The sequence below is a fragment of the Lottia gigantea genome (assembly GCF_000327385.1).
Source record: "Lottia gigantea unplaced genomic scaffold LOTGIsca_14, whole genome shotgun sequence".
Taxonomy (NCBI): Eukaryota; Metazoa; Mollusca; class Gastropoda; family Lottiidae; genus Lottia; species Lottia gigantea.
The window spans coordinates 2,825,733-2,841,652 of NW_008707617.1; the positions used below are offsets into that span (position 1 = coordinate 2,825,733).

Consider the following 15,920-nt stretch of genomic DNA (forward strand, 5'->3'; position numbering starts at 1 on the left):
GGAAGATCCACAGCCTCAAGTCTCCATGCTTTAATGTTTTCACCCTCGGGATCGCAAATGTTGTCTCCTCTGAACTATGTAAAACCGAAAAAAACGTGGCTCCTGATGGCAGAAGTAATATCCAAGCCCATGCACATTACTGTGATATCGGTGATTCCAGGATCAAGACAGAACATCTTTTTCCTTTCTTGTTCCATTACTCGAAGCGGCTATTGTCAGGCTGACTTGTGTTGATTGCAGCCACAAAAGAGATGAAAAATGAAAAAAGTACAGGCGCTGAGTATTGTGAGTATGACCTGAGATCGAGTTAACAATCCAACCATAGCTGCAATGATATATGCTGAATGTTCGCATGGTATCACAAGCCTTCTCACTAGATCGCTACAATACAAACTACGTTGTCTATGTATTTCAAAGCAGTTTTTGAATTGTTTCAAATCACACTGGAAACGTCAACCACCGTGTAACTGTTATATCGATGTTTCATGTTTTCGTCACAATACAACAGTATTTGAGGTTTTAGGTACAAAATGAGATACAAATTGTTGATTTTTTAAAAGAACTCAAACTTCGGTGCTGATTTAATTGCCTTTGATTTGAAAAATTAATTATTGGTTTTCAATTGTCTTAAAAGAATGGTTTACAACATAATGAAAAATTGTTGACCTTTCGATATGAACAATTCAAATCTAATTATTGGAATTGAGAATGTCGAATAATATTAGTCCTTAATATCAACTGAAAGTTAATACTGATAATTTGTCACGTATACCATGCTGTTTGATAGAAATGTACGTGTTAATAGCTCCACCTTAAATCATTGCCATCAAAATTCAGTATTGAATCAGCTATTGAAAAAAAGTCTCGTACCTTTAGTATATTTTTTTCATGTTGTACTCGAGGTAAAGATCAATAGAATCGGAACTATTTTAAACCACGATCAGAGGTCAGACTTGCTGAGGTATTATATCATGATCGAATTTTGGTAGACCTTTGATTCAATCTAAAACTCTGGTAAAGGATAAGGTTCATTTTGCATTGTTGTAACAGGACTCAGATTTACCCAAATGCAGGTTTGTCAACAGTACAGCGTGGGTCCATAATATATTTATTGCTATTATCATGACAACTATTGCATGTAACTATTAATCTTTGAAATCTATAATGGATGTTAAAATAACAGATAATTACAGTGTTACACACAATGTCAGATTTATCTTTTCTAGCATAAACATCATCTGCTCTTTAAAATCTCATACTCAGTTAATGATCCGACGTGGACAATGGTTTAAATAAAACATTGCCAAAGACTATTGTCAAAGTTTTTTTCATTGTTTTCCATTATTTAAACAAAATTAGTATATCAATCTAAAAAGAAGTACTTTTAGTCCTAGAATGTCTTTGAGTTGCTAAAAATATAATTTGGTAAGTTGATATTGAACAGAAACACAATTCTCTCCTAGAAATGTCAGCCAAATATAATCACAAGAAACATCTAAGATTAACAGCATTATTTTGAGCCTGATTTTTCAATTCTCTTAAAAAAAATAGGAAAAAACAAAAAAACAAAAAAACTTTTTATTTGCTCAGATAACAACCTTTACCGATATATATATTATTTGTATCAGAAGAACAAGAGTATCATTTGTTTACTATTGACAACGAAAAGCATGCATAGATAGAGTGAACACAGATGATGTAAGACATTTTTTCCTCGCTGTATCATGACGTATAATTCTTAGATAATCGGGGACATTACCAGGCACCACCATAGATTATATTTTTATCCCAATATTTCACGAAATAGACAAGAAGACAAATGATTTACTCAGCTTCAGATGTAGAGGGAATTATAATACGTCTGTAAAATGAGATTCCCTAGGAAAGATTAATTAGTCAAGTAAACGAAATTTCATTCAAGAAATCCTCTGACGAATCTAATACATTTCCTCCTATATAATAGAGTTACACAAAACTTTGAATGTATTACCAATATGTGCCTTATTTTAAGTAGCTTTCCAAGTGACCGGTTCCCAACAATTCAGCTTCAAATGTCTGTAAATCCCGGGTTGGTCGACCTTTATGGACATTCATTATGTGTACAGGTATAACACTGCTGAGGTTTTTTTTTATGATATTTCAAAACCGCATACCGAGAGATAAATAATTTTACATACCATTTAAAAAAACGAGCGGAATTGTTTTTTCTGACTTATAAAACGGCGAGGACTTATTATTATTTTTTTATTATTAGCCAATTATTTGTTTTTTTGTTCACTAAAACGATGAAAATAAAACAAACCATTTATGATACAAGACCTTTGAGAAAAAACAATGATATGATTCCATAGACTTATGATTTCCCCAAAATCCACTCGCAACTGCAAGGACCCATCAGCATACATCCACATTTGAGACTATTGATAAAAGAGTGGCAGTGACGACGTTCTACTTGAAATGGATTTTTATTGAATCGAAGGATAACCTGACGCCGGGATTGTTAATCAACTTCAATGCAAATTTTACATCGCTGGTTAGAATATACACTGGTTGGTATTATATTAAACTGCGTCTTACAGTTACAGTTTAACAGTGAGTAAAGTTAGTGCTAAGTGATGATATCCTGGTAACTGAGCGTACTTATTTAAAGACATTCTGGTATCGAGGATGGAATATTTAATATTTAATGCTTTTTGAAAGTAGGTATAAATAAGGATGTGAAGATTCCGTATGTCATTATCACTACATAATACTGTATATTGACTTATCATGACTTACATTAAGATGGTACGAAATTCTTTTTTTAATTTCAATGAAATTTTGAAAAACGATAATTTGTACAGCTTCCATGAGTAGAAATTTAAGATTCACGTGTCTAAATTTCGAGTTCCACAAGTCGTTGTTGATTTCAAAAGTCTGGAATAATGGATTCGTGGTGGAGTCGTTTTTGAAATTTAGTTTTTTTTCTTCTCTTTTTTTATGCTTTTTTTATGCACGCGTGATAATGTGGAGGTACATTAGCTTTACCTAGGTCCGTCTGTCGATCTGTTGTTATTCTTTGTTAGTATGATACAAACTACATTTTCATTTATCATTTGAAATAAGATCGATATCAAAGGTTTGTCGTTGACCAATTGGCGAGATATTGCTTTTGATTTAGTTAAAACCTGTCAAATTCAGCTTACTAGCACACTAGATTATGGAGTAGTGGTTGATATTGACATACTTATATGACTTGATGAGATTCCTGTCATACCAGTCTGTAACAACGCTTCACGACCCCGCTTTTCTAGATAATGTCCAAAATAAACGCCGTGACACCGCGAATAATGGAGACCATTCGCCACTTCGGTGTGACGGGACCATTAGTCACAATAATGATGAGATCTCGAAGGAGTGCATGAATAAATTATTTCGCGAATTTATTATAAACGGTTGTTGAGTTATTGCCCTTTATTTACTATCTACCTTTAAAGGTTAAGATTTTCATTGAGAATGTAATTTGAATGTCAAGAAAATCAGAGATTAGAACTTCGATGAGAAAATGAAACTGAGAAGACTGCTTTGTTCTATATTTCAGGTGTGTTCCTTTAAATATTCAAATAACTAACAACGATTTTATACAAGGATAGAAAACTCTGGTTCGATATTCTTCAAGTTATCTTTTTAATCTTACGTCACTGATAAAATCGGGATGTTCAGTCAATATTAATTTTCCAATTATATTCTTGTTTCTTTTTTATCTGACTATCTTGACGTTTAGCCTTTGACTAAATTGGTTTCATTTTCCATATAATTGGCAATAACTTGAGCTGATCGAGAAAGGTGTTGAAGTTGGCACTATTTGGCAATATTTACCTCATTGGCTTGCTGCGTAGGGAATGTCAATAATTTACCAAATAATGATAGTAAAGTGACTAAATTCAGAAGACTACATCCCAATGCCATCTTTTCTTTCCTTTCGTTTCATTTTCCATATAATTGGCAATAACTTGAGCTGATCGAGAAAGGTGTTGAAGTTGGCACTAGTTCAACTTAGATTGTAGGAGAAACCACAAAACATACCAGAATATTGTCATAATTAAGACATGATGTGTTATTTAAATAAACAATATTTTTTCTAATAAAAAAATTAAATATCAAGAAACTGGGTTAAAGTAGAAATTTTCTTATATTTTTTAAAGTAAGTGATCTACATATACAATTTATGCAAAATATTGTTTTAAGCTTTATGGTTTTCAGTCCCAGCTACTAAACAAGTTGAAATTCGACACTTATAAGATATATATATCCACCTATTTGAAACTGTATTATTTCTAAAACCCGGACAAGATGCCTTACAACAATTAAATTAAATATTCTTTATAAGAAAGGAACATATTTTCTCAGTTATCATGAAATGTCGTTTTATAAAAGGGCCAAAGCCAATGTCTCTTAAAGGGATTGTAAAGAGGTTTTCTATTCTCATTTTTTAATTATCTGGAAATTCCACTAAAATGTTTTATGACGAATGGTCCATAGATATTATTAGCACCTTTTGCGATAGTGAAGTCATTATTTCAATAATCAGAACAATCAACAAGTATCTGACGATTCGTTGTTATCCGGATAACATATATTTACAACTTTATTGTTTAACGTACGATACTTTGGAAACATATGTAATAAAAACTAAACTATCATCTAACTGTAATGCAAAGGATGAAAAGAGACCACCAAGGAAAGCGCCTGTAACATCGATCTTTTGAAATAAGACCTTAAAGTTACGCCTACAACAGCTGTCAGACAGTTTGATTCTTACGGCACAAAGTGACTCCAAAAAGAAATTTTTAAAATATAATTTACACTTGCGACTTATAACTTATTCAATTAATAACCTATTCAATTCAATTTGTTTCCCAATTTACTTCTCAAAGTGAAAATATATAATAATCTACGTACAATTTGCGCCGTTTCCTCTGAAAATTCAGGTTTGTCTGTTCCCGGTGTCTTATGTTACAAGAAATCAAAAATCAAAAAATACTTGAGAGACCGACTTAATCTTAATCTTAAGTAACAATGTTTTATGGTAATTAATGTACATTGGGCATAAAAAAAAAGTTTTGCTGTTTCTTGAAATACTTATCAGTAATAGTAAATGATATAAAATAAAATTGAACATATAAATGAATCCTATGGAAATAATTATACTTGTTATGGAGTTAACACACATGTACGAAAATAATTTTTATAAAGAAAAATAGCAAATAATATTTACCTCATTGGCTTGCTGCGTAGGAAATGTCAATAATTTACCAAATAATGATAGTAAAGTGACCAAATTCAGAAGACTACATCCCAATGCCATCTTTGTCTTTCCTACCTTCCTGATACAAAATCTTCTCCCACCTTTCTGTTTAGATGGAAGATAGTGTTTGTGAGAAGTCTAGTCGTGCTGTATATAGTATGACGCGTTTTGTAAACCAGCAAGTTTGAATGATATTGATCCAGGAATATCATCATGGTAATTAACAACACCTAAATTAACTGTGAAAACACCACATCTTATTTTTGTTTTGACACCAATAATTAGATAACTGTCGTGTCCTTAAACTGGTAATTTTAAAATCAATTTTCATGTGAAATAATGTTCCTTTCGGCTCCTGTCAAGTTGCGTGTGAAGAAACTAAATTTATTTTCTAATACTGATACCTTTCTAGAAGAGAACTGAAAAAAATATGGTTTGAAATGTTTTGTCTGCTACAAAGTAGGATGGTCTGAAAATTACAGAAATAACTAAACAAAATATCAAATATTATGACTTTTGAATTTTGTTGTGAAGACATAAGGAACGATACGCTTGATATTTTCTGATCCATGGCATTATCAACCTGTTGTCGTCTGATTTCCTCCTGTCAACTAGACAGCTTAATCCTGTCAGGTAATAGTCTAGCTTTTGCCTTAAATTGTTCTAAATAGTAAACCATTAAGGGTGGACAAAATAGTGCTGTCAGCGTGTGAAAGTCTAATTACCTCAATCAAAAACATTAATTCGGGCAAAATGATCCTCATGAACAGTACCTGTCTTAAATTCAACATCCCGTTTGATTTAAATAACAAGGAATAATAGATATTAGTTGGACCGTAAAAGACGTAGGTCTAATTCAACCAAGCAAGCCAAGTTTCATCATAGGCAATTCATTGGAAATCAGATCGGTCTCAAAGTTTTCCAACAGCAATGCCTCTAGAAATTTTTGGCAAGGTATGCATCTATATGTGATACTATAGTGACGCAAGTGATATATTCGGAGGGGAAATGGGGAGTTGAGATGGTAGACCTTATCCCCAGACTTTTGTAACTGTTAGCCTTTAAACCTTCCAACTTGTGATTTGAGGTCCACCATTAGGTCCAATAAACAAGAATTTAATACTCTTACGTGTGTAGTATATAAATAGTACGTGCCTACATAATTTCACTCGAGAAATGTCAAATTCAAAGTGTAGAGTAAAATATTGAAAAACATGTTACTTGACTTGACAAGTCAAAATCCATTTGGAAGTTTATATTTTGGTCTTTTTGGTTTATATCTAGACAATCAATAGGGGAAATACTTGAATATTCATACCGCAATTGCTTTGATTGCTTAGGAAACATGTTTTTGGGCCCCAAAATCGTTTTGGTTTTGTCTTACATCTATTTTATTGGTATTAATTTTAGTGTCTTATTGCTTCCTATTGGCCTTATTACCCCTAAATTATACGAAACTATTGCTATTGTTTTGATACCGACGAAATTATTACGTATGCTAGGTTTGTCTCTTTTGTGAGAACAATGAAAATTACATTGAGTTACGACTTGCTTTTTTTGCTACTCAATAAAGGTGGATACCAACCTATACCCCTACTAACATTTTCGGTATTGTAATTAACTTCAAATAAAACTCTTTGATGTAGGCTGTCCTTCATTCTATCGAAAGTTTAGCTGCGCTTCTTTTCTACTTGAATTGTCCAGTATTTTGGAATTTTGACTTCTGCGAGGTGGTACCAAAAAACATTTGACAATCACTTAGGGCATATAAAAAGTGTGTAAAACCTTTAAGATTCTGTATTTGATTTCAATGTTGTTGCATAAGAATCCAAACTACATGTACTGAACATAATTGCAGTGTTACTACCAATCATATGCGGGTGTTTTTCTTATCATAATATAACATTTGTGATCAGTTCCCTGACGCTATCAATAAATATTCAGAAGGAGATGTCGTTAAAATGTTGAATTTTTTGATAGATAACATATTTGTCGAATTTGGTAGGCAGAGTAATCAGCAAGTAATCGGTATTCCTATTTGTGCTCTTTTACTTGCTGATTTATTTATTTGCTCTTATGAAGCAGAATTTATTCGAGGCCTCCATCGAGCAGTAAACTACTAGCCGTTTTCTTCACTTCCAGTTGGAAATTAAGGAAACCACTGAAATTGCTGAAATATGGTTGCTTGACACACAAACTTCATATGCCATGTAGGAAATTTTATGGCCGTTATGCAGAATTCCTTGATAAATACAATGTAGCTGTTTCTGGTATTTAGGCTGATTTTTTTGGTCAGACATGAATTGATCTGGTTGTATCTCGTGATTTTTATCATTGTGGTAGTGACGGGTGTCGTGCGCGATTTTGCCATACCTTGGACGAGATTTTGAATAACGGAATTGTCTTGCTTGTATGGATTTTTAAACATATTTTCATTAGTTTCGTCATTTGAACTTTTAAAATTCACCATTCAAGTCGCTATGTTTGTTGTTCGTATTTGTAGTGAAATGAACTTAGTCATACCTTGTTTTAACACTAACAGACCCCAATAAAACTGTTTATCGCTAGCTAAAGAAAAGCCCTATGCATTGTTTCTCTCTACAATGTAGACTTACCATTTGAATAAATATACAAATATTTATCTTCTGTCATAAGTTTTTATTTACAAGACATTGAGAATAGTATAAGAAATGTCAAGGTTTTATGCTCGATGTTTACCTTTGGCTTGTTTTGCAAAATTATTCGATACGTCATGTAGACCTATAACAAAGAATTTGCTTTACATTTTAGTTTCACTTTTCAACATTTTGATCTCTTCTTCTACTTGTTTCAATTTCCTTGGTTTCCCAAACCTAAAAATATAAAAATGAACTATAGATTTTGATTTCAATCCAAAACAATGCCTTATTGTTTTACATGATTTAGTAGGTCATTAAAACGATTCTGATTTAGTTTAACGATTAAATGATCACAGTCGACCGTGTTTGTCTTTGTTTAACTATCTAACGCTTTATGTGCAGCTATTTTTGGGACAAAGTGGATTTTATATGCGTTATTTAAGATTCTAAAAAAGTAACAACTACAAAGATTTAGTAAAGCTGGGGGTTACTAAGTATTCTGTAATGATGTCAACTATTTTGTGTGACTATGATTATTCTGATGTAATAAGGTAGTATAAAATAGTTGTGACGCTGTAGTATATAGTGTGTATTAATTATTCAGTGGAGAAGCTTAAAATAAACCTGTGACTTTTTTATCCACTTCAAATGCAGATCAAAATGTTTCAAAAGGTATTTCCTTATATCGTGACCAGGCGACTCTTCACGATTCATTATAGCAATACACTAAATACAGATTTTAATTTAATTAACTAATTATAATGTATTGACTAAATAATAGTAACATCATGGACCAAATCATGTGGTAATATGACTACTGTATTATATATTGCAAGTTTCTACAACGCAATGTGCAATTATGTTAATTTTGGCAGGACAACAGAATTAGCCATGTCCCTTTTTATTGCACAACTTGTGACGTAAGGAGCGTTGTCTTTTACCAATCCGATCGACTACGCGCTTCTTTCGATGGCAGATCCTGAAACCAGTGGCGATTGTAAAATCTCGCTGTACGTGTACTGGAATGGGACCCTAGATATGGAAATATTTTCAATCATAGGGCTATTAATTACTGCTGATTGAAAAGTCCAAGGAGGCTGAGTTTCATGACGTCTTCTATTTTTTTATTCTTTCTTAGATTGTCTAATACTATCTAATCATTCTATATTAAATCTACGATTTACGAAAGATTATGTAATTTATCTTATTTCGAACTTATTAAAAAGCTTAATTAACTTAGTTATAATCCTTGTTACAATCAATATTATATTTATGTAGGCCTATTATGTCTGGTTACTTACCCATGACCCAGTTGAATACAGTCATCAATTGTTTCTGGTAATGTAAGATGGGATGTTTCTGGTAAAAATATAGTTGATAATGTTAGAGCCAATATACAAATAATACTAAACACAACAAATGGTGATATTCGACCAAATGCTCCCGAAATACTGACAGTCTGGAAAAGAAAAAAACACAGTATGTTTAAAAGCGGTTTCGATTCAGGGAACCAATGTAATTGATGTAAATTATATTATGGGTTATTCCTTATTATTGCATCGCCTATTTTCAAATGTTACATATATAATATAGAGGATCTTATACGAGTCATGTAGTATGAAATTTATGAAATGAGTTTTAATATAACCCTAGCCAAGGCGAGAAAAAAATTTAAACCGGCAACGAATTTCATAAATTTTATAATACATTCTTTGAATCACACAACTATCAATAAGCACATAGGGTCTTTATGTTGAGGTTAGCCTTTTTACACCTTTCTACAATAGAATATATTCTAATCTGGGTTGGCAGAGAACACATTAAACGTGGGGTGAGGGCATGGTACTGAATGTAAACTATAATCTAGATTTCTAGTGAATATAGCATTTGGAACTCTCAGTAGAGCTAACCTTATGTCGGAGGCTAAAATTCTTGTATTTATGAAATATAGAACAAATAATACCATGTATCCAATGTAAGGGGCGACAACTGATCCAATCCTCGCCATAGCTGAACTTGTTCCAGTCCCGGTATTTCTAAGTTCTGTTGGAAATAATTCACCAGTCCAAAACCAGAGGATACAGAAAGCTGTAGTGGCACCAAATTTCCCAATGATAGCGAATACAGTTGTTAACCAATCGAAGTCTAAAATTATAAATTATTCTAATATGTATGTATATACACACAGATTATTGTTCTATTTAGTTGATAAGCATGTAAAATTTTAATATTTTTCTCAAATAAACCGAAATGGTAAATGGTTTACATTATTTTCTCGATCTTGGTTGAAAATGCGGACAATTACTACTCCACGCCCAATGAAAATGCCAGTTTAGGGGTTGACTTGTGGATTTCTAAGCAGTCTATAACCGCGTTTCCACTGAGCTAGCTCTAAGCTAGCTTAAAGCCTGCTTTATTGTCTAACGCGTTGCGTTTACATCGAGTTTTAACTGGTTCGCGAACGATTTAAGCCTCGATCACAAAGTCTCATATTATTGACAACTCGTGATGTACGAGACTATCGTTTAAACCAGTAAGAAATGCAATAGACCGGAAGGACCAGTATGCCCCCAATTGCACTGATTTTTATGGTTCTTGAGATTTCAAAATTCTTGAATGCTATATTTACCCTGTTGGCATATTTAAAAAACCGCCAGACCACAGAGCCACATGACATAGACATTAGATTGATCTTTCGCAGTAAGAAAAATATCTACATATTTCTCCTACCTTATCACGTGTAAAAGATTTAATCATACCTGAAGGAGCGTACAATAATGTGAATATACAAGACGTTAACGAAATAGCAGATACTATCAAACTTATACACAGCATCATTTTTCTACCAATTTTATCTGTTGACAACATTACTACGGTATATGTTATTATTTCCAATGCCGTTGAAATGACATAATTGAGGTATATATTTCCTGATAATATACTCATATTTAACAATATTCCATAATATGTCATACTGGAAGCAAACCTGGAAATACAAAATTGCGTCACTTAACAAAACACACAGAAATATCTACACCGCATAGCCGATTTTATCAAAATCTATTATCTCGAAAAAGTTGTTGCTCTGCGTGATGTTAATGTCTGTTAGTTGGTGTCTCTTTCTTAGAACCTTCACTTACCACGTAAAATAGATAATAAGTGTTCTGATACACAATCTGTAATTTGTAAACATTCTCCAAAATTTGAATTTTGTAACTTTATCCTGAACCTTTATGCCTTCAATCAATTCTTTATCGAATTCTATATTATTGATTCTGGCTGATTTTAGGATTATTTTGCTGGCTTTACTGTTATATCCCCTGGTCAATAACCATCGTGGACTTTCTGGTACAATCCTGAAATTTAAATTTAGTCACAAAATCGCGGATTATAAATAAGTTAGCAAATATATCCATAAAATTATCATTGTTATACGAATCATGGTCTTAATTCCAAGAAGACCAGTAATGGACGAATAAAATTTAGTAAGAAAGACGAACGCCCAAGGAAATATAAAATCTCACGAGACTTACAAGAAAAAGAAGAGAACAGGTGTAACGTAAACCGCCACTACAATCTGTAATGTTCTCCAGTTGCGAATAAAATATGCCATACCAATATAAATCATAGAACCCATACACCATGTATAAAATGATGCTACACCAGCGTATATTCTTTGATTGGGTGCAACAAACTCCAGACCTGAAAGAAATTACAAACATGATTATCATTGTTTCATCATCTAATTCAACCGTATTTGGGAACATTAATATATCACTCTACTATTTGTACATGCAAATTTGATAATATCTTTTACAGTGGGGTTTCCGGAGTTTTGTCAATCGGTTAAACGGGGCTCTAATTTATAGCCCTTGGTAAGAGTTACGGCCTCTTACCTATGATATATAGTGCTAGAACTTGGCCAGACATACTTAAACCAAGTAGAAATCTAATAAACATCAAAAATATATAATTTGGAGACCATATCATTAAATAATGACACGCCACAAAGGCAATGTTACACACTACCAGTAAAGGTTTTCTACCAAACCTGAAACATAAAAAGGATAGTAAAAAGATTTTTCTAAAAATGTTATGTGTATCAGGGAGACTGGTAACACCGATTTGCACCATTCCAATTTTTCCAATCAGACGTCTGTTGTTCTTGCTATTCCACAAGAATGCGTTTTTTGACGCAAAGGACATTATGTGTCAATAGCGACTTTCACGATAGTGACGTCATAAAAAGCTTACTTTTAGTGAAATTGCATGAACCACCTATAGTAATTCACAGATAATGTTTTTAAGTAATTTGCATCAGTTTAGTATTTGGTGGAACAGTTTAATTGTTTTTGGAGTAGAATCTACGCATAAAGAAAGCTTACATATCAGCTGCAGTACTTAATGTAGAGTAACCAACCAACAAACCAAGAAATAACACCATAACAGCATTGGTCTTATACACTGCTCTGTCACATACAAGATCAAACTGGAAGCATACAGAATACATTATAGAAGTATTATAACTATCAATAAATTAAAATGATTAAGGTTTGACTAAAAAGCATCTGACGAATTCATTAATCAAGAACTGTCTCCATCACTTTCTGTCCTAACACGGCATCTTTATGAGCTAGAATCGATAATTCATATTTATACAGATCGGTTCCTTAATTTCTTAGTCTCATAAAATGTTCGTAAATGAATATTGAAAATAAACTGAATAAGACAAAAATGATTAACCTCTGTAACAAATGAAGAAAAGAATTCAGATTTATCATAAACCCAAGATTGGCATTTATATTCTCGTGAAGTCAAATTCCCATTCTGGTCTATAGATTGATTACGTAACATACAGCTAGAATGTGAGGGAATGGATTGGTTAATAAGGTAACTATGGTAATCATCTTGTATTTGATATGTATCATTATCATAACCTGGAAGAGCACATCTGAAAAATATTAATTAATATACATTGTTTATGTTTGATTTAACTTTGGTGAAACGAGGTTAAAGTCTAAATATTGATATTGAAAACTTTTATCGTGATCAGTATAGTAAATTGATAGAGTTTGACGCCCTACTGCTGATGAAGACGGGCAAGGTTACGTTGTATGCAACGATGGAAAAACTTTGTTGTAAAAAGATAACTACCTGTGTTTAGGAATGTTCAATGTAAAAACAGAACTCAGCTGTGATGGACCTGAGGTAAAAGAACACAATGCTGTAAAGATGACCATCAATTTCTGATGTCGTCCAAACTCTCCCAGTAACACTAACACATCATCGTACAACATTCTTCTTGACACCTCTTGATATATCTTCTAGTAGGTTTATTGACCTCTTCAGACTATTCTTATGAAGTTCTTAAATATCTGAAAAACAAATAAACCTAAAAACCATTCTAAATAGAAACTATTACGATTCTTCTTATTCGCAGAATATTACTTTATTTTCTTTTAGCAAAACTTGGTTGGATTTTCGATGAACATTTTTTGAGTTCTTGATTTTGTCAAAATACCCAAAATGGCTTATGAAAAAAATAGTTTTGATTGTATTTTCATGAAACATTGTCACGCTCGCGTAATAGGTGGGACCACGGGTGAATTTGATTCTCATGGTTTCTGCACAAAACGTCAAATAATATATAAACATTATAAACAGGCGTGTTTGATCGGAAGCTTCGTATGGTCAGTTTAAAGCTTCCTGGGGTAGTCTTGGATACAATTTAGGACAAAAATCTTCCTATTCTCCGATATGAATAAGATTGCAGAGAAAATCTAAGAGAACAAATTTCGAAATAGTAAGGTTTTTTTTGGAAAGTGAATAATGCAGCGATCAAAGGGTAATAGGAAGACAAAGGTTTTACCAGTGGTTTATAAAATTTTTGGTCGTTTTCAAAAGTTTTAAATTGCCAGGACATTTTCGGGCGACTGAGTTAGGGTTGGTTGTCTAGAGTAATTCGAATCTGGACCTTTTTGGAATATTCTGTCAGCGAAATACTTTGTGAAGGTACAAGTTGGTAACCTAGATCAGCCAAGCCAAATTGTAGCATTATATGGTAAATGTGAACTCAAATGTGTACACAGTAAGTTGTCTTATCATGCAGAACTTGACCTTATATTGTAGATACGGGTCATTATTCAAATCAACACGCTTATAACGACTTAAAAAGATAAGAGATACCATTATGCACATGATATGTATAGCACTTATTTTACCCTTTATCCTTTTAAACACCATTAGACACAAAAATAATATTCCTGATAAATAACCTTAAAAAATTCAAAATATTAAATGAAAAGAAATTATTAAGCAAGAGTCCTAAATCGTAGTCAATATTTCCAGCTTCTTTTCTATGAGAATGTTGATAGGCCCTGTTATATTATTATACAATAAAGCATATTATTATGCCTAAAAATTGAAAAGATTGGAGTCTCGTTGCAAATTTTACGGAATCATCATGTTGATAATTTAATTCAATATTATTACAAAATTAAAGGTGAGCCTGGAGGAATCTGTCCAGAGCGGAACTGAACGATCGGAATATGGTCACCTCATGAGATGCTCGAATCACCAGTCGACATTGGTCATCCCGAACTTTACTCAAGGTTCTTGAATATGGGAGTGAGGGTTTGTGCTTTATACAAAATCTGGTAAACTTATATCTTTTCATTTTTCATGAAGGGAAGTGTATAGAATCTTTCTTTTGCAATTTCAAATTATTTAGTTTCGTCTGATTTTCACCCATCCAAACAGATTATTTGTTTTTAAGAACAACAGACCTTCTGAGCCAAATGGTAGGGCCAGGAACTTAACTTAAAAATTCAATCATTATACAGACGACCGAACTCGATTGCTGCAGTCGGCATCCTTGTGTCATTGAGGAAGACCTCAAAATCATCACCAAAAGATTTTCAACTTACCTGCCTATTACTGCTATTTATCCTTAATATACTAGGACCTATGGCGAGTCTGAACTCACGTTAAGTAAACATAACGTTCAGATGTACACGTGTAGTTTTCATATCAGACGGGTATCCCAGCCGGTAAACCCCAGCCATACAAATTTATAGTTAATAGCGTAATCTGAGGTAAAGCCTAATTACTCCCATACTTAATCTACTATTTAATCTTCATTATTCTATTAATCTGCTTTACAAGCGCACATATGTCAGTTTTATAGATTTTGCTTGTATTACTATCTTTATATTAAAATCCTGCTTCGGACTCCAGTAACAGTTTTCAAACAAGTTCATCTTTGGGTGTTTCTCTGATTTCATTTTGAGTACGTGGCTTTTTTTGTACCTAAAGCTACTACGAATTTTGGTGATTAATTGAAGCTGTTTGTTGGATTTTATTGGTTTGTTGTTCTCAGCTTGACACCTATCTCCTCGAATAGTGTTTTTGGCAAGATTTTGTTGACAAATCGGTCTTATTCCATTCTATCTATTCTAATATGTAAACATTGCCTTAGAAAGCGAGTTACAACAACCGTGGGAAACTAATATTATATTATTGTGTATGATTATGTTAATCATAATAATTATCACTGCTAAGTCATATATATTATGTAATTGTTTCCCGGCGTGTTTCGGGAGCCGCGGTGGCTCAGTGAGTTAGACGCTTGCTCACTAACCTGAAGGTCCAGGGTTCGATCCCGGCATAGGTCGAGATAATACCTTCGGATTTTTCAACCTGGTTTCCCCCCGTCAGTGATGCAGGTAAGAGGGGCTGACATGGAAAAAGCGTCTAGTCGTTCGGATGGGACAATAAACCGAGGCCTCGTGTGCTACAGGCTGTGCACGTTAAAGATCCCTCGACAGTTGGAAATCGAAAAAGAGCAGGCTAATGCCGCTGTCCTGGCAAAATTTCCCTCATGGCAACCTGCATGGCGTTGCCCGTCTTCATTAGCCCACAAGGTGCAGAAGAGTAGGACGTAAAACTCATTCATTTCATTTCATTTTCATTTCCCGGCGTGATTCAGTTTGACAGATTCCCACATATTTCTAATC

The 15,920-nt window shown here is 33.2% G+C and overlaps 1 protein-coding gene across 1 annotated transcript; it reads right to left on the minus strand.

Annotated features, from left to right (window-relative positions):
• Nucleotides 1-7,932: 7,932 nt before the first annotated feature.
• Nucleotides 7,933-14,855, minus strand: LOTGIDRAFT_230670 (hypothetical protein). Its single transcript, XM_009049763.1, has 11 exons — nucleotides 14,832-14,855; nucleotides 13,060-13,280; nucleotides 12,649-12,856; nucleotides 12,291-12,394; nucleotides 11,802-11,956; nucleotides 11,439-11,607; nucleotides 11,046-11,261; nucleotides 10,665-10,891; nucleotides 9,869-10,050; nucleotides 9,207-9,364; nucleotides 7,933-8,139 (listed from the first exon to the last, which is right to left on the minus strand). The coding sequence occupies exons 2-11, from the start codon at nucleotides 13,200-13,202 to the stop codon at nucleotides 8,067-8,069; spliced, it is 1,635 nt and encodes a 544-aa protein (XP_009048011.1). The 5' UTR covers nucleotides 13,203-13,280; nucleotides 14,832-14,855; the 3' UTR covers nucleotides 7,933-8,066.
• Nucleotides 14,856-15,920: the final 1,065 nt, after the last annotated feature.

What these genes read in the sequence shown, in the direction of transcription:
- LOTGIDRAFT_230670 (XM_009049763.1), bottom strand. Translation starts at nt 13,202, where the DNA reads ATGTTGTACGATGATGTGTTAGTGTTACTGGGAGAGTTTGGACGACAT. An exon ending in TTTCTTCATTTGTTACAGAG is followed by an intron (nt 12,395 to 12,648) that starts GTTAATCATTTT and finishes GTATGCTTCCAG; the next exon opens with TTTGATCTTGTATGTGACAG. An exon ending in CTTATTATCTATTTTACGTG is followed by an intron (nt 10,892 to 11,045) that starts GTAAGTGAAGGT and finishes TTGTATTTCCAG; the next exon opens with GTTTGCTTCCAGTATGACAT.